The 23,659-nt window shown below is 34.7% G+C and overlaps 1 protein-coding gene across 2 annotated transcripts in view; it reads left to right on the top strand.

Annotated features, from left to right (window-relative positions):
- Nucleotides 1-23,659, top strand: part of PAWR (pro-apoptotic WT1 regulator) — a 116,567-nt gene that overhangs the window by 87,802 nt on the left and 5,106 nt on the right. For both annotated transcript variants that reach the window (XM_004752354.3, XM_004752355.3), the window contains 2 exons: nt 18,995-19,139; nt 21,110-21,214. In XM_004752354.3, the coding sequence (XP_004752411.1) occupies nt 18,995-19,139; nt 21,110-21,214 (250 nt within the window). The remainder of the gene's footprint in view (nt 1-18,994; nt 19,140-21,109; nt 21,215-23,659) is intronic.

Here is a 23,659-nt window from a genome sequence, read left to right on the forward strand (position 1 = left end):
GGGGACCCTTAATTTCTTTATTTTTTATTTTTAAGTTTTTATTTATTTAAGTAATCTCTATACCCAACGTGGACCTGAGATCAAAAAGTTGCATGCTATTCTAAGCCAGTTAGGGTCCCTCAATTCTTTATTAGGACAGACATGACAACAGCATCATCTTCCTGTCAGTTCTGCTATAATACATGTTTTTGGAAACTCGAATTTGTCCCAGTGGATATATTAGGGAACAGTTTGGCCATAACACAGATTTTTGTGTTTGTCAAGACACAATTTTGTTCATCGGAAACACTAGGTAAGCGTGTAAAACTGTGCCTAGCTTAACTGAACCATGTAGGAAGACACAAAAAACACACACCTCATACATCTACCAGAAGACTTGAGTGTGAGTCACAACTTCCCATTTGATTTCAGATAACTCTTCTTCTTACACTTCTTGTGGAAAAAAAAAAAGAAGGATCACTTTTAAAAGATACTGTATCTTCAGATTATTTCTCAGATATTATCTTAGATCTGTTGTTTTGAACTACCAAACAGAAATTCAAACCTTTAGTTGTCACTTGATTCTGAGGCTCTTTCATAAGAAATTAAATAGAACCTATTTAAGTTTGGAAGGTAAATAATTTATTCAGAAAAATTTCATGCACATATTTTAAGATGTTGCAACTTTTTTTCTAAATGGCACTTTCTCTATAACCATTGTTTTAAAACCAGTAGTTCTTGTTTGATTGCACATGTGTTTTGAGAATCACTGAGTCACAAGAAATTTCTTTGGTTTGTTGGTTAGGGATCAAACCAAAACAATCAGCTGGATTGTTTAAAGGTGAGAATTACCGACTAAAGACCAAATGTATCTTCTAGTAACTGAAGAGGAACCAGGTTTCTTGGACTGTGTGTTTTCTAAGGAAATATATTCCTTTTCAAAATGTCTTATTTTTTTTATTAATATATTCTTTATTTTACCTAATGCTATAAGGCATACAGTAGCTGTATGTTCTAGCTGTGGTTCTTCTGATGAATGGATATTACAAATGAATGTGAATGTCAAAAAAATGATAATTTAAAAATAATTGAGATACTGGTACGTTTTGTGGACCTCATGGTTCCCTTGTGGATTGGTGAATTTTTATCTATGCTATAAATATTAGTAGCTAGGATTTATATAGTATTTATTATGTAATATACACTATTCAGAGTACTTTCCTTATATATTAGTTCAGTTAAATCTCCTGGTAACCTTATTATCCCCATTTTACAAATGAGCAAACTGAGGCACAGGGAAATTTAATGTCTTTTTGAGATCAGACATATTAATTGGTTGATCTTATCAACATATTTATACCTCATGGTAATATTAATTTGCTTAGTGTTGGTAGAATGTAGAGTATTTGATTCAGAGTTTGATTTTGCTTATTTTGACTCCCAAGTAACTGGAAGGTACCCAAAACTAGATTTTTTTTGTTTAACATAGTTTACTACTCATGTGGCTTTGGATTTCACAGAGTTCACTCAGCTATCTTTACTTTTATTCTGGCTACAGCATGGGAAGATAAGTTTTTTTCTTAATCTTCAAATCCAACAAGATCTAAAGTTATCTTTATAATCATGAAAGATAAATTGTGTGATAACATTTGGTACATTATTTTAAAGTGCATTTTATGTATTATATTTCCTTAGGAATTAATCACTAATCTGAATTTGCTCTTCCATATTTAATCTCTGTTTTTAAGAGCTTTGAAATGTACTTCAGATATCATAAAGTTCATCCTTTGAAAGTATACAATTCAGTGGTTGACAGTACTTACACAGGGTTATATACCCATTACCACGATCTAGTTCCAGAACTACCTCCACACCAAATAAAAGGGGAAACCCCATGCCTGTTAAATGGCCAGCCAGTCCCCATATTCCCTTCCCCTTAGCTTAAGCAACCAGTAATCTGTTTTGTGTTTTTTAATAGATTTTCATATGCTGGGTAATGCATTAAGTGAAATTATATAATATGTGGCTTTTTGGTCTGGCTTCTTTCATATAGCATAATGCCTGCCAAGATTTGTCTGTGTTGTAGCCTACCTGGATAAAACCACATTTCGTTTAACCATTCATCATTTGATGGATATTTAGGGTGTTTCCACCTTTTGGCTCATAGGAATTTTATTAGGATATATAGTATATAGTATGCTATGAACATTCATGTGTAAATTTTTGTGATTCTTATTTATTCTTAATACACAGAAATTTTCCATATTGCTTAGTTGAAAATTTTTCTGAAAAAAGTAGATGTTTTATGTCAATATGTTTCGAATAATTCTGAGGTACAAGGTACTATGCTTGGTGTTTAGGAGACACATGCTAAGAGAATAATGAAAAGTATATAATCTTAGCTTAGCAAATGCTGTGACTTGCCTCTGGAAGAATGTTTTCTGGGTTTGTCTGTCCCTCAGGTAGTGAAATTTAGCAACCAGGTATTTGAGTAAAATGATGAGATAACTGTCATTTGATCTCGTTAGGATAATTCAGTATATGTAATATACCAGAAATGAGCATGTATGATAGACCCTAACTGGAAAAACTTAAATTTCTAACAATGAGGAGTTTATTAGCTATAATATATTAATATATTATAAATAGTTACAATGCAGACATTAATCTGATGCTGTAGAAAACAATTATGTAGAATAATTATTACCTATATGTTAAATGGGGAGAGGGCGGGCATGTTACAAAGAGAATGATACAGTGCTCGCATTGGCAGCACATATACAAAGAGAATGATACAAAACAAAGTATCATAATATATATTAAGTCTTCATAACTTGAAATTACTAAAATTATACGTAATAGAATGTAACGTTTATTAATAAATAATTATCGTTTAATCATATTCTCAAAGGGGGCTGTGATCTAAGAAAGTTAAGAACTACTATGTTTACAATATATCAGTTGTTATCTCTGCATTAGTGGGATTACTGAGATGAGTGATTTATATTTTTTGTTTCCTGTAGTTAATATATATAAATTTGAATGAGTCTGAGAGTTTTTGATTTTGATCTTTAGTTGTTACTCTATGTGTATGTGTGTGTGTAAAGGAAGAAAGTGAAGACTTACACAGAGTAAGTGGCTGTTTTTAGGGAGGAGTGTGAGTAATGGTGGGAGAGAGATAGCAAAACATGTTAAAAATATGAAGGGCAATCCTGTACTGGTTGGTTATTTAGGGATTTCATAGTTTATCCAATACTGCTAAATATTTGATACCATTCTACAAGTGAGATTTTACTCATGAATCTTGTATTTCTTCTAATTGCTAAGCCTTAAAATACCTTTTTTAGTGGAAAATTCCTCTAGCTGTAATCTTATAATGCTGTGCCAATCTTGTTCTCATGATAGTTTTAGAATAACAGTTTTTTATTCCCCAATGTAACACCTCCTAGTCTTTCCACAAAAGATGTGAAAATTCCCAGAGGGGAAAAACTTCCAGTGAATGGAAGTATTTATCTTTTATGACACTTTATTCTTTTCTCTCTTCTGAACTTTATAGTTAATATCTTTAATAGCTAAGGGCAGAGGGGATTCTTTTTGGAATTGTATTAGAGCTTTATGTCAACATTCCCAAGTAGAATATTACAAACTTTTTGGAGTTGACAAAACAAACTTTTATTCTGTATATTATATACTGTACATATCTGTCCCTCAAAATACGTTGAAAACATTTGTTTTTAAAATAAACAGAGTTAAATTTGGCAAAAGATAAAGTAACTGCTATTCATAATTTTGACAGTATTCCTTATAAACCTAATACATAGCACATAAAGCACTGTTTTTTTTAGTATTAATTATTCCTTGTTTTAAAATTATTTAATAGTATCATTTATATAGTTAACTAGCTTAATATGAAGGATTTCAGAAATTGTTAATGGGTTAAATTTTCTGAAATACTGTCCTAAGCTTCTTCATCAAGTAAATACAAACTTTTTTTTAAAATTTATTTATTTGACAGAGATCACAAGTAGGCAGAGAGATAGGCAGAGAGAGAGGAAGGGAAGCAGGCTCCCCACTGAGCAGAGAGCCCGACATGGGGCTCGATCCCAGGACCTTGGGATCATGACCTGAACCGAAGGCAGAGGCTTTAACCCACTGAGCCACCCAGGTGCCCCGCAAATACGAACTCTTAAGGGATAGCCATATTTCTAGGTTTTTATGTGTGTGGTTGCCAGCCTTGTAATTTCTACATAAATGGCATTGTGTTTGATACAGATAACTAGATTTTTTTTTAATTTTTAATTTTTTATAAACATATAATATATTTTTATCCCCAGGGGTACAGGTCTGTGAATCACCAGGTTTATACACTTCACAGCACTCACCATAGCACATACCCTCCCCAGTGTCCATAACCCAACCCCCCTCCCCCCAGCAACCCTCACTTTGTTTTGTGAGATTGAGAGTCACTTATGGTTTGTCTCCCTCCCAATCTCATCTTGTTTCATTGATTCTTCTCCTACCCCCTTAACCCCCCATGTTGCATCTCCACTTCCTCATATCAGGGAGATCATATGATAGTTGTCTTTCTCCGCTTGACTTATTTTGCTAAGCATGATACCCTCTAGTTCCATCCACGTCGTTGCAAATGGCAAGATTTCATTTCTTTTGATGGCTGCATAGTATTCCTTTGTGTATATATACATCTTCTTTATCCACTCATCTGTTGATGGACATCTAGGTTCTTTCCATAGATTGGCTATTGCAGACATTGCTGCTATAAACATTCGGGTGCACGTGCCCCTTCAGATCACTGTGTTTGTATCTTTAGGATAAATACCCAGTAGTGCAATTGCTGGGTCATAGGATAGTTCTATTTTCAACATTTTGAGGAACCTCCATGCTGTTTTCCAGAGTGGCTGCACCAGCTTGCATTCCCACCAACAGTGTAGGAGGGTTCCCCTTTCTCTGCATCCTCACCAGCATCTGTCATTTCCTGACTTGTTAATTTTAGTCATTCTGACTGGTGTGAGGTAGTAGTATCTCATTGTGGTTTTGATTTGTATTTCCCTGATGCTGAGTGATATGGAACACTTTTTCATGTGTCTGTTGGCCATCTGGATGTCTTTTTTGCAGAAATGTCTGTTCATGTGATAACTAGATTTTTTAAGCGAAAAGCTTTTTAAGAGTTATTCCAGTGCCCTTCTATAATATGATACGGCTTCAGTGATACCTTACTCTCTTGATTTCCTCTCTACCATTTTGCTGCTATTTCCCAGTCTTATTTGTAATTCATCCTTTCCTGTACTTGTTCTTTATGTGTTGGTATTACTCAGCTATCTGTCTTCAACTTTATTTTCTTTTTGTTCGGTGTTTTTGTGCCAGAAATTTTCTTTACTTCTCAGACTTACAGTACTACCTATATATACACCAGTGGCTTCTAAGTCCTTGACTCTGTATCTGTATTAACCAACAACTTTTAAATATCTACTTACAGGTATCTCAGAAGTATTTCAAAACTCAGCATGTTCAAGAGTAAACTTGTTAAACCTGCTAAATTTCAGTAGTTGACATCATAATCTACTTTTGCTCAAGCTAGAAATCTGGACATTGTTTATGACCTTTTTTATCCCCCCACTACTGCATCTACATTCAGGCATTTATCAAGATTGAGTTTATATCTCCTGCATATCTTCCATGCAAACACACCAGTCTAGGACATTATCATCCCTTACATAGATTATTAGGATAGGTTCTAAATTGGCTTCCTGGCTTCCAGTTTTGTTTCTCTTTCATGCTCTTTGTTAAATGAGTTTTTCACTTTCCCGGCTTTAATGGCTTCCTGTGACCTTTGAATTAAGTCTAAACTAGTCTTCAAGGTAGGGTGATACACAAGATAATGCTAGTATGCAAGAAGAAAATCTTTTTAAATTTCAGGTCATGACCTCAGGGTGTGGGAGTGTGGGCCTCTGCACTCAGTGGGGAGTCTGCTTCCCTTCTCCCTCTCCACTCATGTGCGCATACACTTTTTCTCTCTCAAGTAAATAAATAAATCTTAAAAAAAAAAAAAAAGTACAAAGATGAACTCATGGTTGGTCAGCAGGCAAAATATACAAAATCAGATCTGTTCTTATATCCTTATTTCAGAGTTGTAAGTGAAAGGTTTTAAAAATTTAAGTTCTTATTTTCAGTTACCTCTTTTTGCTATGATGGCCACTTAAGATCAAGTTTGCTAGCTGCTCTTAGAACTAGTTCTTTGAATCTCTATGTCAGAGTGTTAAAGTAAGACCCTAAGAAGTAATGAAACATACTCAACTATACTTTTACTAAAAATACTATAGTCTGTTTTTAAGAAAACAAAAAAATTTTGTATCATAAGTAATTAAAACAAATTCTTTTCATCCCTTTGTGTTCTATTTTTTGTGATACAGATAACATTTTCATGGTATGATTATATTGTAAATATTTTATATATTATGTACATGTATTCTATGTTATATATTTCATATATTTGTGTAATAATGTACTATATGTAAATGTATTATTTATATAATGTTTATAAGTTATTATAAAAATAGGAGACAAAGACACATATCAACATGGTTATGTAATAAATAAAGTTTGGAGATCATTAGTTCAAATTTTTCTATAAAGTACCTTTCAGCCTTCCTATATGCTTTTCAAGAATCATATCTTACCATGCCTATATTTATATTTCATACCTTAGCTATGTTGGACTTTTCTGTTTCTTAAATGAGCCATATACTCTTTGTTTATAAATATTTGTACATTCTTTTTTTTTTTTTTTAAGATTTTATTTATTTATTTGACAGATAGAAATCACAAGTAGATGGAGAGGCAGGCAGAGAGAGAGAGGGAAGCAGGCTCTCTGCTGAGCAGAGAGCCCGATGCGGGACTCGATCCCAGGACTCTGAGATCATGACCTGAGCCGAAGGCAGCGGCTTAACCCACTGAGCCACCCAGGCGCCCCTGTTTGTACATTCTTATTCCTCTTTTTTTAAATTTTTATTTTTTTATTTTTTATTTTTTTTTAAATATTTTATTTATTTATTTGAGAGAGAGACAGTGAGAGAGAGCATGAGCAAGGAGAAGGTCAGAGAGAGAAGCAGACTCCCCATGGAGCTGGGAGCCCGATGCAGGACTAGATCCCGGGACTCCAGGATCATGACCTGAGCCGAAGGCAGTCGTCCAACCAACTGAGCCACCCAGGCGTCCCTCTTATTCCTCGTTTAAGTCGTAGCTTAAATATTCACTAGCATGCATAGTGCTACTCAAAGTATGGTCCTTCAACTCTTACCAGCCCATGACAAGATAAGAAAAGAACTTGAGAGTAAACATTTCAAAGCTTGAATTGCATTTTGATATTGTCATCGTCACATCTAAGTGCATGATCAGTGGTCTCCTTTCTCAATAGGATATTAACTAGTTCAAGTACCATGATGCTTGTGTGATTTCCTTTTTTTTTTTTTAAGATTTTATTTATTCATTTCACAGAGAGAGATCACAAGTAGGCAGAGAGGCAAGCAGAGAGAGAGGGGAGGAAGCAGGCTCCCTGCCGTGCAGAGAGCCTGATGGGGGGCTCAATCCCAGGACCCTGAGATCATGACCTGAGCTGAAGGCAGAGGCTTAACCCACTGAGCCACCCAGGGGCCCCTCATTTCCTTTTTTAACTCGAGGTTTTTTTTTAGAGCTGTTTAAAATTAACAGCAAAATTGAGGGAAAGGTACAGAGGTTTCCAGTATATTCCTTGCCTCCCCTCACTCATAGCCTCCCACATTTTCAGTGTTCCCCAACAGAGAGGCACAGTTGTTAAAACTGATAAATTCCATATCACATCATAATCACCCAAAGGGCATAGTTTACATTATGGGTCAGTCTTAGTGTTGTACATTCTATGGGTTTGGACAAATGAATGACATGTATTCATCATTATGGCATACAGAGTATTTTCCCTGCTCTGGAAATCCTCTGTACTGCCTCTGTTTATCCTTCCCTGTATTATCTCTTCCCTTACCCCTTGGAAACTACCTATCTTTACTTCGAGCATAGTTTTGCCTTTTCCACAATGTCATATAATTGAAATCATACAGTGTATAGTTCTCTCATACTGGATTCTGTTCCTTAGTAATAGGCATTTAAGCTTCTTTTTAGCACTGAATAATATCCCATTGTCTGCATATACCACAGTTTATTTGTCCATTGATCTATGAAAGGGTATTATAATTGCTTCTAAATTTTGGCAATTGGGAATAAAGCTGCTGTAAACATCCATGTGCAGATTTTTGTGTAGACAAAAGTTTCTTCAGGTAAATGCCAGGAAGCATGACTGATGGATCATGTGGTTGAGAGTATATTTAGTTTATAAGAAGCTACCAAACTGTCTTCCATAGTGATTGTGCCATTTTACCTTCCTACTAGCAGTTCTAAATCCTCAAGAGCATTTGGGATTGTCATTGTTTCTGATTTTAGCCATTCTTATGGATGTGCATTATTTTTTTAGTTTGCATTTCCCTGATGACATAATATGGAACATCTTTTCATATGCTAATTTGCTATCTGTGTATCTTCTTTGATAAGGTGTCTGTTAAGCTATTTTTTAATAGGGTTGTTTGTTTACTATTGAATTTTAAAAGTTCTTTGTACATTTTGGGTAGTAGTTCTTTGTTGCGCGTGTCTTTTATAAGTATTTTTTCTCAGTGTGGTTTCTCTTCCCATTTTTTTTTTAAGATTTTATTTATTTATTTGACAGAGGAAGTAGCTCCAGGGAGAGCACAAGCAAGGGGAGTGGCAGGCAAAAGGAGAGGGAGAAGCAGACTCCTTGCTAAGTAGAAAGTCAGACATGGGGCTTGATCCCAGAACCCTGAGATCATGACATGAATGGGAGGAAGATGCTTAACCGACTGAGCCACCCAAGGTCCCATTTCCCTTTTTCTTAACATTGTCCTTTACAGAGCAGAAATTTTTAATTTTAATGAAGTCCTGCAGTTGATTATTTCTTTTGTAGATTATGCCTTTGGTGTTGAATCTAAAAAGTCATTGACATGACCAGGGTTTTCTAGGTTTTGTCCTATGTTGGTTACGTTCTAGAAGTTTGTAGATTTGCATTTTACATTTAGGTCTGTTATCCATTTTGAGTTGTTTTTTTGTGAAGGGTATACGATCTTTATCTTAATTTTTAATTTGAAAAATTCATGTGAATGTTCAGTTGTTCTAGTACCAGTTGTTGAAGACACTGTCTTTTTTCTCCATTGTATTGCATTTGCTCCTTTGTCAAAGATCAGTTGCGGGTTATTTATGTTAGTTTATTTCTGGGCTCCCTATCTGTTCTATTGCTCTATTTGTTTATTTTTTCAATAGTACCACACTGTCTTGGTTACGGTAGCCTTATAGTAAGTATTGAGTTGAGTATAATCAGTCTTCCAGCTTTGTTTTTCAATCTTGTGTTAGCTATTCTGGATTTTTATTTATTTATTTATTTATTTATTGCCTGTCTGTGTGAACTTCAGAATTAGTTTGTCAATACAAAATAACATGGCTGGGATTGTGATTGGACTTGTATTGATTACAGACCAAGTTGGTGAAAATTCACATTTTACCAATGTTGAATCTTCCTATTCATTAGCTGAGAATATCTCTACAGTTACTTAGTTTTTCTTTGATATCTTTCATCAAGAGTTTTGTAGTTTTCCTTCTATAGATACAGTACTTTCTTATTAGATTTATACCCAAGTATTTCATTTGGGGGAGCTAATATAAATATATTGTTTTTTAATTACATATTCCACTTGCTAGTACAGTGATTGATTGACTTGTGTATTAAACTTGTATCTTTCAACCTTGCTATAATTGTTTGTTAGTTCCAGGAATTTTTTTGTTGATTCTTTCAGATTTTCTACATAGACAATGATGTCATCAGTAAACAAATACAGTTTTATTTTTGTCTTCCCAATCTGTATACCTTTTATCTCCTTTTCTTGTTTTGTTGCATTAGCTAGGATTCCTCTAAGATGTTGAAAAGGAGGGCTGAGAGGAGACATTTTGGCCTTGTTCCTGGTCTTTTAATAGGGTAGCTTCAAGTGTCTCACCATTTAGTATGATGTAGGTTTTTTGTAGGTATTCTTTATCAAGTTGAGGAGGATTCCCTTCTGTGCTTAATTTGTTCCAGATTTTCCTCATGAATAATTGTTGGATTTTGTCATGTGATTTTTTTCTACATCTATTGGTATGATCATTTGATTTTCTTCTTTAGCTTGTTGACATGATGGACTATATTGATTTTTTTTAATTGGTTTTTTTTTTCATCATGGTAAGTATACTCCAAAGCCCATCCTCTTTTTCACCCATCTCTCCACCCACCTTTCTTCTGGAAAACCATCAGTTTGTTCTCATAATTAAGAGTCTGCTTCTTGGTTTGTCTCTCTCTTTTTTTCCTTTGCTCATTTGTTTTTTTCTTAAATTCCACATATGAATGAAATCATATGCTATTTGTCTTTTTCTGACTTAGATTAACATTATACCCTCTAATTCTGTCCATGTTGTTGGAAATGGAAAATTTTTTTATGGCTGATAATGTATATATTATTAAGCTATAAAATAAATATATACACATATATATCACCTCTTGATATATATATATATATCTCAAGATTATATATATATATATCACCTTTTCTTTATCCATTCATCTATTGATGGACACTTGGGCTGCTTCCATATCTTGGCTATTGTAAATAATGCTGCAGTAAACATAAGAGTGCATGTATCCCTTTGAATTAGTTTTCATATTTCTTGGTTACTTAGTAGTGTGACTCCTGGGTCATAAGATAGTTCTGTTTTTGATTCTTTGAGGAACCTCCATGCTGTTTTCCACAGTGGCTGTATCAATTTGCATTTCTCTCCATACTGCAAGATGATTCCTTTTTATCCATATCCTTGTCAACACTTGCAGTTTCTTGTGTTTTTTATTTTAGCCAGTCTGCCAGGCATAAGGTGGTATTTCATTGTAGTTTTGATTTGCATTTTCTCGATGATAAGTGATGTTGAGAATTTTTTGTGTGTCTATTGGCCATCTCTATGTCTTCAGTGGAGAAATGTCTGTTCATGTCTTCTGCCCATTTTTAATTGGATTATTTGTTTTGAAGTATTGAATTGTATCAGTACTTTATATGTTTTGGATACTAATCATTGTATCCCATATCAAATATCACTTCCCATTCATTTCTGTTGTTTCCTTTGCTGTGCAGAAACTTTTTGTTTTGATGTAGTCCCAGTAGTTTATTTTTCATTTTATTTCCTTTGCCTTAGAAGACATAGCTAGAAGATGTTATAGCCCTGAGAGATTACTGCCGGTTCTGTCTTCAAGGATTTTTATGGTTTCAGGTCTCACATTTGGATGTTTGATCTATTTGGAGTTTATTTTTGTGTATGGCAAAAGAAAGTAGTCCAGTTTCATTCTTTTGCCTGTTGCTGTCCAGTTGTCCCAACACCATTTGTAAAGAGACTTTTTTCCATTGTATATTCTTTCCTCCTTTGTCAAAGATTAATTCACTATGTAATTGTGAGTTTATTTCCAGGTTTTTTTGTTCTGTTCCATTGATCTGTGCATTTATTTTTATGTCAGTACTATACTGTTTAATTACCACTGCTTTGTAATAAAACTTGAGATTTGGCATTGTGATACTTGCAATTTAGTTTTTCTTTTTCAAGATTGCTTTAGCTGTTCAAGGTCTTTTGTAGTTCCATAAAATTTTAGAATTGTTTGTTCTAGGGGTGCCTGGGTGGCTCAGTGGGCTAAAGCCTCTGCCTTCAGCTCATGGTCCCAGGGTCCTGGGATCGAGCCCCGCATCAGGCTCTCTGCTCGGCAGGGAGCCTGCTTCCCCTCCTCTCTCTGCCTGCCTCTCTGCCTGCTTGTGATCTCTGTCAAATAAATAAATTTTAAAAATCTTTAAAAAAAAGATTTTAGAATTGTTTGTTGTAGATCTGTAAAAGATGATGTTGGTATTTTTATTGGGATTCCATTAAATGTGTAGATTGCTTTCAGTAGTATAGATATTTTAACAATATTGTTTTTCCAACACATGAGCTTGGAATGTCTTTCCATTTGTTTGTGTCATCTTGAATTCTTTCATCAGTATTTTATAGTTTTCAGAGTATAGGTCTTTCACATCTTTGGTTAAATTTGTTCCTTGGTATTTTACTGTTTTTGTTGCAGTTTTTGTAAAGGGGATTATTTTCTTAATTTCACTTTCTGCTGTTTTATTATTAGTGTATAAGAACACAACAGATTTCTGTACATTTATTTGATATTCTGCTACTTCACTGAATTCAGTTATTAGTTCTAGTAGTCTTTTTGTGGATTCTTTAGGGTTTTCTGTATATAGTATCCTATCATCTGCAAATAGTGAAAGTTTTACTTTTTCTATATCAATTTGGATGACTTTTATTTCTTTATGCTGTCTGATTGCTTTGGCTAAGACCACTGGTACTGTGTTGAATTAAAGTGGTGAGAGTAGACATCCTGTCTTGTTCCTGACCTTAGGGGAAAGCTGTCAGTTACATTAATTGATTTGGAATGTTGAGCCAACCTTGGATTCCTGGGAAATTCTGCTTAATATAATTTTTAAAAAAAGATTTTATATTTGTATTAGAGAGAGGAAACAGTAGAGAGAACTGCAGGCAAAGGGAGAAGGAGGAGCAGACTCCCCGCTGAGCAGGAAGCCCAACATGGGGCCAGGTCCCAGGACCCCGGGATCATGCCTGAGTTGTAGGCAGATACTTAACCAACTGAGCCACTCAGGTTCCCCTGTAATTTTTTTTTATACGGTGTTAAATTTTATTTGCAAATATTTTATTGAGGATTTTTGCATCTATATGTTCATGAGCAACAACAGTCTGCAGTGTTCTTATATCTTCAGCTGATTATGGTGTTAGAGTAATGCTGGCCTTACAGAATAAGTTAGGAAGTATTCCTTCTGCTTCTGTCTTTCTGAAAGATATTGTAGAGAATTGGTATAATTCTTCCTTAAATGTTTGACAGGATTCACCAGTGAACCTGTCTGGGCCTGGTGGTTTCTGTTTTGGAAGCTTATCAATTATCGATTCAATTTCTTTAACAGATACAGGCCTATTCAAATTTTCTATTTCTTCTTGTGTGAGTTTTGGCAGACTGTATCTTTTAAGGAATTGGTCCATTTCACCTAGGTTATTAAATTTTTGAGAAGAGTTGTTCACAGTATTCCTTTTAATGGCCATGGACTCTCTAGTGCTGTCCCTTTTTTCATTTCTGATACTAATAATCTGTGTCCCCTCATTTGCTTAGTTAGCCTAGCCTATTGAATTTATTGATCTTTTCAAAGAGATAGTTTTTGGTTTCATTGATTTTCTTTATTGATTTCCTGTTTCCAATATAATTGATTTCTGGTCTGATTGTTATTTCTTGTTTTGGATTAATTTGCCTTTTCCAGTTTCCTATGGCAGAAACCTAAAATATTGATTGTAGATTTTCTTTCTTTTCTAACATAGGCATTCAGTGCTATAAAGTTCCCTGCAAATAACTGCTTTCATTGCACAAATTTTAAGTTGTGGGTTCATTTTTGTTTAGTTCAAACATTTTAAAAATTCTTCGGGATTTCTTCTTTGACTCCTGTATTATTTAGAACTCCGATAACTAATTTCTACACATTTTACAAGTTTCCAGTTATCTTTCTGTTATTAATTTCCAGTGTAATTCTGTTTTGGTCTAAAAGGAAATCTTGTATGATTTCTGTTCTTCTAAATTTGTGAAGGTGTGTTTTATGGTCTACAATACTTTTATGTGGGTCAGTTGTAATCCAAAATGTGTAAGAGCTGAAGGAAACAACAAGAATTTATTTACTTTAAAAATCTGGCATTATCTATTCTTATTTCATAAAGAAGATAATTAAAAAGTGAGTATATAATAATTAAAAATAAACAAATAGAAAATCTTTCATTCTTTTCCATTTCTGCTTTTGTTAGTGTTATCTAAATCTAGGAAGTAAAATTTTAATCCGTATTTTTAATCCTATTTATATATAATAAAACAAGCTTTACTAGACTTCTTTTGATAGGAAAAGAGAATACCTTTTCTGAATGCGACAGTAGCATTCAGAATGATGATGATGATGATGATGATGATGGAAGTAATTTCAAAGAGTTACAGACCAAAAGAGTTTGTGCTAGTTTTGTTGGGAAGCATTGGTTTTCCTATATAGGCATACTTTCTTTTATTGCGCTCTGCTTTTTTGTTTTGTAGTTACTGTCTTTTTTACAGTTTGAAGTTCAAGACCAGTAGAGGAAGTAACTCCACATGGGGTAGAAAAAAGAGAAGTAGAATTAAAAGTGAAGCCTGAAGATGTGACTGAGTTGTTGAAGTCTTGTGATAGAACCTTACTGGATGAGGAGTTGTCTCTTATGAATGGGCAGAAAAAGTGGTTTGTTGAGATGGGTGTTTTCATCTTCACTCCTGGTGAAGATGCTGTGAAGATTGTTGAAAGGACAACAGAGGATTTAGATAATACATAAATGTAGTTGATGAAGCATTGGCAGGGTTTGAGAGAATGACTCCCGGTTTTGAAAGAAACTCTGCTGTGGGTAAAATGCTATGTTACAGCATTGCATGCTACAAAGAAATAGTTTGTGAAAGAAAGATTCAGTCAATCCATTAGACTTCATTGTTGTCTTATTTTGAGAAATTGCCACAACCACCCCAGCCTTTAGCAACCATCACCCTGATCTGTCAGCAGCCATTAACACAGAAGTAGATGTAGATTGCTCTGGGGTAGTATAGACATTGCTTTGGGTAGTATGGACCCCTGCCCCCCAATACCAGCAAAAAGCTTATGACTCATTGAAAGTTCAGATGATGGTTAGCATTTTAAAAAATATTTGTAAATTTAAGCATGTACATTTTTTTAAACATAATGTTATTGCACACTTAATAGGTGTTGGCAAAGATGGGGAGGAAGGGAAACCCCTTTTGCACTATTGGTGGGAATGCAAACTGGTACAGCCACTCTGGAAAACAGTATGGAGGCCCTCAAAAAGTTAAAAATAGAACTACCATATCAGCTGGCAATTTCACTACTAGGTAATTACCCAAAGAATATAAAAGTACTGATTCAAAGGGGTACATTTACCCTGATGTTTATAAGCAGCATTATCAACAGTAGCCAAACTATGCCAAGAGCTCAAATGTCCATCAACTGATGAATGGATAAAGAAGATGTAGTAGTATATACAATGGACTATTACTTAGCCATCAAAAAGAATAAAGTCTTGCCTTTTGCAATGATGTGGATGGAGCTGGAGAGTATTATGCTAAGCAAAATAAGTCAGAGAAAGACTTACCATATGATTTCATTCATATGTGGAATTTAAGAAACAAAACAGATGAACATATGGGAGGGGAGAAAAGAAAAAAGGAGAGGGGGCCAACTTAATGACAGAGGACAAACTGAAGGTTGAGAGAGGGAAAAATGGGCTAGGTGGGTGATGGGGATAAAGGAGGGCACTTGTTACGATTAGAACTGGATGTTGTATGTAAGTGATGAATCACTGAATTCTCCTGAAACCAATATTGTACTGTATTTTAACTAACTAGCATTTAAATAATAAACAAACAAACAAAAAAAAACAACTTACAGAGGTGCCTGGGTGGCTCAGCGGGTTAAGCCTCTGCCTTCCGCTCAGGTCATGATCTCAGGGTCCTGGGATCGAGCCTCACATCAGGCTCTTTGCTCAGCAGGGAGCCTGCTTCCCCCTGCCTCTGTGCCTACTTGTGATCTCTCTCTCTTTCTCTGTCAAATAAATAAATGAAGTCTTAAAAAAAAAAAAAAACTTTGTAGTCATATAAATTAAAGAAAAAATAGTCGACAGTATGGTGTAAACATAACTTTTATATGCACTGGGAAGTCAAAAAATTCATTTGACTCTATTGCGATACGTGCTTCATTGTGGTGGTTTGGAACCAAACCCAAAGTATCGCCAAGGTATGCCTATGTTGAGTTCAGTTTTTACCCGTAATTGATGGGGAAGTGCTAAAACCACAATGGTTTATTTGCAGTGATGTGCTGGCTGCTACAACAATAATAACATCAAAATTTAAGTGGCATTTATATGCATTACATAAGTACATTCACAACCACAAATGAATTATTTGAAAGAAGACATATTACAGTTAAGCTGACAAAAGCAGATCTGCAGGATTTCTTATGTAATCATTAGAGCTTTTTTAGTTTCTTTCTAAGTCTCATTTTCATGTTGCTAACATTAAAAACAACTACACAAAAATGAAAAGACAAAGGTGTTTCTTTGGAAATTTTGGATGAATCCATAGCAGAGAAGGTAGTTTATATAATATTTTCTGACAACACCATAGCTTGATATATTTAGGAATAGTTTAGTGATACAGAAGACTGACTCTTGGACAGATAGGGATAGCAAAAGGATTTTCTGTTACAGTTTGATGATCACATTGATTTTGTTAATATGACAGTGATAGGAAGGCAGAATTTATTTTTCAGCTTCCTTGTTTACAAACACAACTTACTAGGACTTATGTAAAACTTTAAAAGGTTAACAAATCAATAGATATGGTTTGGAGGGTTTTTTTGCTTTTTGTAGGAGTATGTTCTGATTATAGAGAGATGGTGCCAAGAAAAACACTCTGGAACCTGTGCCATAATGTGAATCAATGTCCAGCTTCTTTCATTGAGAAAGCCTTGCTATTGTCAGCTGAACTAACCAGTATACTTCCTTTATCAGCTAAATTAACAGTAGTTCACTAAAGTGTAAATTGCTCAAACACTAATGCATTAAATTTGAGATTAAAAAAAAAAAAACTATAGTTTGGAAGCTGAGCCAGTCAGCTGTTACCATATGCTAAGGTATACAATAATTTTCAAAGGGAAATATTCAGACAAAAGTATTTGAACTTTGGGATGAACGCTTAGTGTTTTTGCAGGGAGCCAGTTTGGTCTCCAAACTTTTTAAATATGTGAATTAGTTTTATTTGTCTGACAGCCTTATTATTTTTTAAAAATAATTTTACCTTTCCATGCAAGGAAAGAAAGTCAGATGTTTTTAATGTTACATAATATCAAAGGACAAAAATGAAACTTAGAAATTTGGGGTAAAAATTTCCACAGATTGTTATGATGGGTTTCACAGTAACAATTGTCAGTAAAATAGTTGGTAATTTTTGTAGTGCGCATTTATAAAATGTTAATATCAAATTGGTAAGGCAAACTTGGTAAGAAGTTTGACAGATTTATAAATTTGGTGAGACATACTTTGAATTTTATTTTTTATTAAAATATAAAATCATATAAAATATAAAATCAAATCATATAAAATCAATAGCTCAAGAAACCATTTTTTTCATCAAGAACTATTGTGGATTGAACTATAATTTTGATGGATAAATTATTGATATTGGCTACTAATAAAGGATTGAAGACAAATTTTAAAAAGCATCATTTTCTGGATTTTGGGTAAAAGTTAAAAATTAGTATCCTGAGCTGAAATTGCTTTAAAATACTTTCTATTCCTGTTAACATACAGCTATGAAACTACGTTTTCTGTTATGAGTGCTATTGAAGGAAAACCTAGAAGTAGTTTAGATATACCTTATCCCTCATGGCTGGCATTGTCATCAGTCTAACCTAGTATAGGTCAATTTACAAACATGGTAGCCAGCCTCTGACAGAGCTCCCAGGATGCCCTACCTCCTGGTATTTACATCTTCGTAATCTCCTTCCATATGGCAGTATATATAGGGTTGATGTGATAGTATATCACTTACGAGATTAGGTCATAGATACTGCAGTGTCTGTCTTGTCTGTCTCCGGAAACCAGCTGTCACGTGGTGAACAACCCTACATGAGGCCTACATACTGAGGAACTAATGCTTGGTCAACAGCCAGTTAGAAACTGAAGCCTTTTGCCATCAGCCATATGAGTGAACTCAAAGGCAAATTTTTCTAGACCAGTCAGGCCTTCAGATGACTGTAGTCCTGACCAAAAATCTCATAAAAGACCTTGAAACATAACCACCCAGCTAGACTGCTTCCAGATTCCTAACCAACAGATATTGTGAGATAAGTGTGTGGTGTTTTAAGCCACTAAGTTTTGGTGTAACTTTTAATGTAGTAATAAATAACTAATATGAAAAACAAGAAGCAAACTCACTTATTATGTTAAAAACTTTAAATATGAGCATATATGCTATTAGTTCAGGGAATGTGAATTGGTGTTTAATATGAAGAATTGCCATTTCAGTCATCACTTTCACTTATAATTATGAAATGGCAAAAGTTATTAGTGTGATGGCTGTTTTCTGTGATTGCCTATATACAGTTCAATGAAAGTACACAATTTATGTAGTTCTTTTTTCTGTTCATTCTAATTATTGAAATACAACTTTATGGACATAGCTAATAAGACAGTGAACTTATATTTTATATGGCCTATTTTTCCACTAGTTTGTTTTCATTTGATCTATTGGTCCATGATGGATTAGAATTTAAAAAAAAAAAATGGAAAAAGAAAACAAAATGGTTTTCTACCACAGGTAATCTACATTAAGTTCCCTGTCAGTTGTCATAGTACCCTACATTTAACCTTATTGTGGTGGTCATCTTGCTTTATTATGATCGGTTATATTCCCTGTTAGACTGAAAGCTCTTTGAAAGGTAGAGTCCATGTCTTTCTTTGCTGCTATATCTTCATGCACAGAACAGTGTCTGGTTCTTAGTGGCTACTCAGTAGTTATTGGTCAGAAGAATTAACTTTTTGTTTTTTAATTTTTTTTTCATTGTGTTGGAATAATGATTAACTTCTTTAGTTATAAATGAGTTGGCTACTATAACCATGTGTCCTCAGGGAATGGTAATTATTTATGGTGAATAGAAAATATTCTTGGCATTATTCTTGCTGAGTATTAGATACTTTTATAAAATACATCTTTTTATTTCCATAGCACAACTGCCTCAGAAGAAGATGTTTCAAGTAGATATCCCCGAACAGATAGAAGTGGGTTCAGCAGATATAACAGGGATGCAAATGCTTCAGGTAATTTGGGCTCAAGTAGCATGTTGGAAAAGAAAATTGAAGATCTTGAAAAGGTATGAATTACAAACTATTTTAAGATTGATAAATTTCATATACCTTAGGGATTCCTTTTTTTTACCTTTAGAGCAGCTGAGAAAATAAATTGAAATTTGTATGAGAGAGATAGTGCCAACAAAAGGAAAAGAATGAGAGGTGCTAGTGGAAGATACTATTACGGTTAATTGGTATTTCCATATATAGTCAAGTTGCATCTTTAAATCACTGTCTTAAGTATATATTTTCCAGATGCATTGTGGCTAGACATTTTCTGACTCCATTAACACTTTTCTATCCAGTTCTGTTGTTAAAACTTTCAGGAATGAAGCCAGTTCTTGTATTCCTTAATATTTCTGCTACATGTTACCCCTAACATTTTAAAAGACAGTCTTTTTAAATGATTCTAAATCTATGCTGGCTGTGTGCCCTACTGTGTGTTTATTATATTATCAGTATAGTGTATCATTTGTAGACTTTCTTCTGGGTTTTGTTTAGAGCTTAGAGTCATCTTTGGTGTTTGAAACAATTGTCAGAATAGACCTATTCAGGAGTGTAGTTGAGAACAAGTCAAATGAATATTGTCATAAATATATTAACCATACAGTCTCTGGGGTTTTTTTCTGTTGACATTTAATATGTAAAGTTGGTAATGGTGCTGATTACTTTCTGATTGTTGAAAATGTTTTGTATTGCTGACTTGAAATTATTCCTTGTGATACAAAGATTGCTTTAAGTAGAAATTTAATTTTAAAAAATTTGTATGCATTATGATTGTTTTTTAGTTCATATTTCAGCTTTGATACCAGTTTCTGTGAATTTAAATTACAAGGAATACATAGTCTAACCAGTTTAAAAGCTTTCTTTAGAAAGGCTTTTAGTTCCACATGAGTTTGGATCCAGTCCTGAGTAGTTTGGCAGCAGCTGTTTAATGAGACCCGCTGGCTGCTTTTTCTGAGGGCTAGCAGAAAAGAGGTTAAATTCTGAGCAAAATTTTTCAGTTCTGCTATCCTTTTGCCCCCAGCCCAAGGCCCTGGATTCTAAGTCAGATTTCTTTGAAAAAGGTGTTGCATTATTATTAAAAAAAAAAAAATTAAAAAACCAGTAATATATTTCAGTTCCTTTATTTTATCCATTAACTGGTAGAGCCACAGGTAACATTGAGAACCATTGTTTTTCTGTTTAGTTTTCCAGAGCCATCTCCTTTTCTTAAACTTTGTGGGTTTGTTTTGTTTTGTTTTTAAGATATATTTATTTACTTACTTGGTTGGGGAGGGACAGGTGGTGAGGGAGAAAGAATCCCAAGCACCCTCCGCTGAGCTTGGAGCTGACAAGGGGCTCAGAGATCAGTACCTGAGTAGGAGGCTTAACCAACTGCACCACCTAGGTGTACCTTAAACTTTGTATTTTAAATAACAAATTTGAATTTCTTCAAACAGGATATTAGTCATTTAAAAAATAAGATATATCATTACTAATGGTGGTAATGAACTAAAGAGGGTAAGTCATTGGGTATTACTGTTTGTTAAAGAATTGTGTAAACATCAGTTTAATCAAAATATGGGGCACCTGGATGGCTCATTTGGTTAAGCATCTGACTCTTGGGTCCTTCTCGTATCATGATCTAATAGATTGTGAGATCAAGCCCCGCCTTGGGATTTTGCTTGGATTCTTTCCCTCTCCCCTTTTGCCCATGCTCACCTTTACCGGGGCATACTCTCTCTCTCTCTCTCAAATAAAATATATAAATCCTTTAAAAAAAAAAGAAGAAGAAGAAGGAGGAATATATCTTACATCTCCTGTATTCCTCTCATTCTTTGGGTCTTTCCTAGGCTGGGTTTTTCCTTCCCTCACCAGGTGACTTAAGAAATCCATTGAAATCTTTATATATCTAAGGTGCGTCACTAAACTTGGCAGATACATGTCACTTAAGGTTAAAAACAACCAAGTTACTTCACAATTAATACTTCATATTAATTATATCTACCAGGAAGTAGTAAGAGAAAGGCAAGAAAACTTAAGACTTGTGAGACTAATGCAAGATAAAGAGGAAATGATCGGAAAACTCAAAGAAGAAATTGATTTGTTAAATCGAGTAAGTATTCACACATTTCAGTTTCACAGTTTTTTTTCCTGACAGTTGGATGAAAATACATATATATGAAGAGATTATGTAATTTCATTATTTTGTTAAAGAGATGGTAATTTGTGGTAATAAAATTCATCATTTCTTTCTATAAACTGATTTCCTCTGGCCAGTTATCAGTTGTTTGGTGTTTTGTTAGAGTCAAGGTGAGAGGCAGCTTGGTCACCACCACACATAAAAGGACATTGGTACAGAGTTGCCTCAGTGAAGAGCAAAACTTGCTGCTTTCTTGCCATAAGAAACTTGAGATGTCTTTGTGTTTTACCACCTTTTTCTCCCCAGTTGTATTTAACGCATGCCTCCCTTAAGTTTAGCATTATGCTAGGTCTCTATTATACTATTTTGTAATTCTTTTTCTTGCTTTCAGCCTAGAATTTACTTTTTGCTTAAGAAGCAAGTGTTAGTGCTGGGCCATATAAGCAATGCTGATGAGAAGAGATTCCATAGTTTTGAATACTGGAATGCTTTAGATAAAAGAAAAAAGTTTGTGGCGCCAGGGTGGTTCAGTGGGTTAAAGCCTCTGCCTTTGGCTCAGGTCATGATCCCAGGGTCCTGGGATTGAGCCCCATGGTGGACTGTCTGTTCGGCAGGGAGCCTACTGCCTTTCCTTTCTTTCTGCCTGCCTCTCTGCCTACTTGTGATCTCTGTCTGTCAAATAAATAAATAAAATCTTAAAAAAAAAAAAGTTTGCTTGGGGGTGAGGGGAGGGAAACAGATTCCTTTTTTTTTAAGATTTTATTTCTTTATTTGACACAGAGAGAGAGAGAGAGTGAGTGAGATCACAAGTAGGCAGAGAGGCAGGCAGAGGAAGAGGGGAAAGCAGGCCCCCTGCTGAGCAGAGAGACTGATGCGGGACTTGATTCCCGGACCCTAAGATCATGACCTGAGCCGAAGGCAGAGGCTTAACCCACTGAGCCACCCAGGTGCTGGGAAGCAGATTCCTAATTGAGTCTTTTTTTTTTTTTTAAATATTTTATTTATTTATTTGACAGAGAGAGATCACAGGTAGGCAGAGAGGCTGGCAGAGAGAGGGAAACAGGCTCCCCGCAGAGCAGAGAGCCCGATGTGAGACTTGATCCCAGGACCCTGAGATCACGACCTGAGCCGAAGGCAGCAGCTTAACCCACTGAGCCACCCAGGCGCCCCTCCTAATTGAGTCTTAACCCTAACAGTGAAAGAAGAGGCAATAAAGAGGCTTCATTATATAAACCCATTCTAAATAAAGCTCTGAGGCATTAACTATAGGTAATAGATGAGGACAGCAAAACTTAGTTTAACTTGCTCAAGGTCATAGGTGGAATCACAGAGTAACTATCTGAACCAGTATTTGACAGCAGGTATTCCAAAATCCTAATTCTGAGCTCTTCCGTTTTTGTAGACAGTCTTCCATCTTGGTTTAGAACACAGGTGTTCCTCTACTGGTTTTGGAATATGATTTAATAAAATCTGAGCATAGTTTTGAAGTAGTATTAGTACTATCTTAGGCACTGTGCATTAAAAAGAATAATAAAACATCTGCTCTTACAGAGTTTCTAATCTAGTAATGATACAGAAATATATCTTACTTAATTCTACATCTTGGAAAGGTCTCAGTTGTAGTAATTTTCAGAATCTTGTATATTATTGTTGTTTTCAACAGGTAAGTTCCCCAGCATCATTCATTTAGTTTGTGAGTAAATGCAGATTCTATTTTTGCACATTTTAAAAACACTTACATAATTGTCCAAAGGCAGTATGCTGAATTTATCAGAATGCTGCTATCTGGTAGCATGCTTATACTTTAAATTGATTACTTCAAGTTTTAGTATTTTGAATGACAAGGATAATTCTAAAATATGTGCTTTTAGAACTATCAGTAAGCATTCTGCCTTGAAATAGTTTCTTCTAACTAAAACTTAGAGTAGATTATCTTCATATTTACCAATTGTTGTATATGGTGCCTAGGATTAACATAGGGAACATAGACCTGGAATCATATAACTTTAAAGCTGGAGGATGATTACTTAGTTTAGTGGCTTTCTTTTTTTTGAGCTTTAAAAACCTTTTCCTCAAACAAAGTGTTATAAAGGAACCTAACACGAATTGAACCAGATCAACTCTCTGTGCTCCAGATCTCCTTTACTGTATGCCTCCATTTTATCACTTCCTCAGATTTTCACCTCACAACATACACTCTTGTTAAAGATCATACAAGGTGGTAGGAGTACATCCAGAACTTGTACCTCGATCTTTCTGATGTCTCATTTGACACAGGCTGTTATCCGAGACCCTGAACCTCATACTGTCCACATATTTATTTTGTTTAGCCCTCAATTTGGGGGGGGGTGTTCTTAACTAAAAAATTAAGCTGTTTATAATGATTAAAAATTAGAAGATTCACAATTATCAAGAATT

The sequence above is a fragment of the Mustela putorius genome, unplaced genomic scaffold (assembly GCF_011764305.1).
Source record: "Mustela putorius furo isolate JIRA1106 unplaced genomic scaffold, ASM1176430v1.1 tig00003911_pilon_pilon_pilon, whole genome shotgun sequence".
Classification (NCBI taxonomy): domain Eukaryota; kingdom Metazoa; phylum Chordata; class Mammalia; order Carnivora; family Mustelidae; genus Mustela; species Mustela putorius.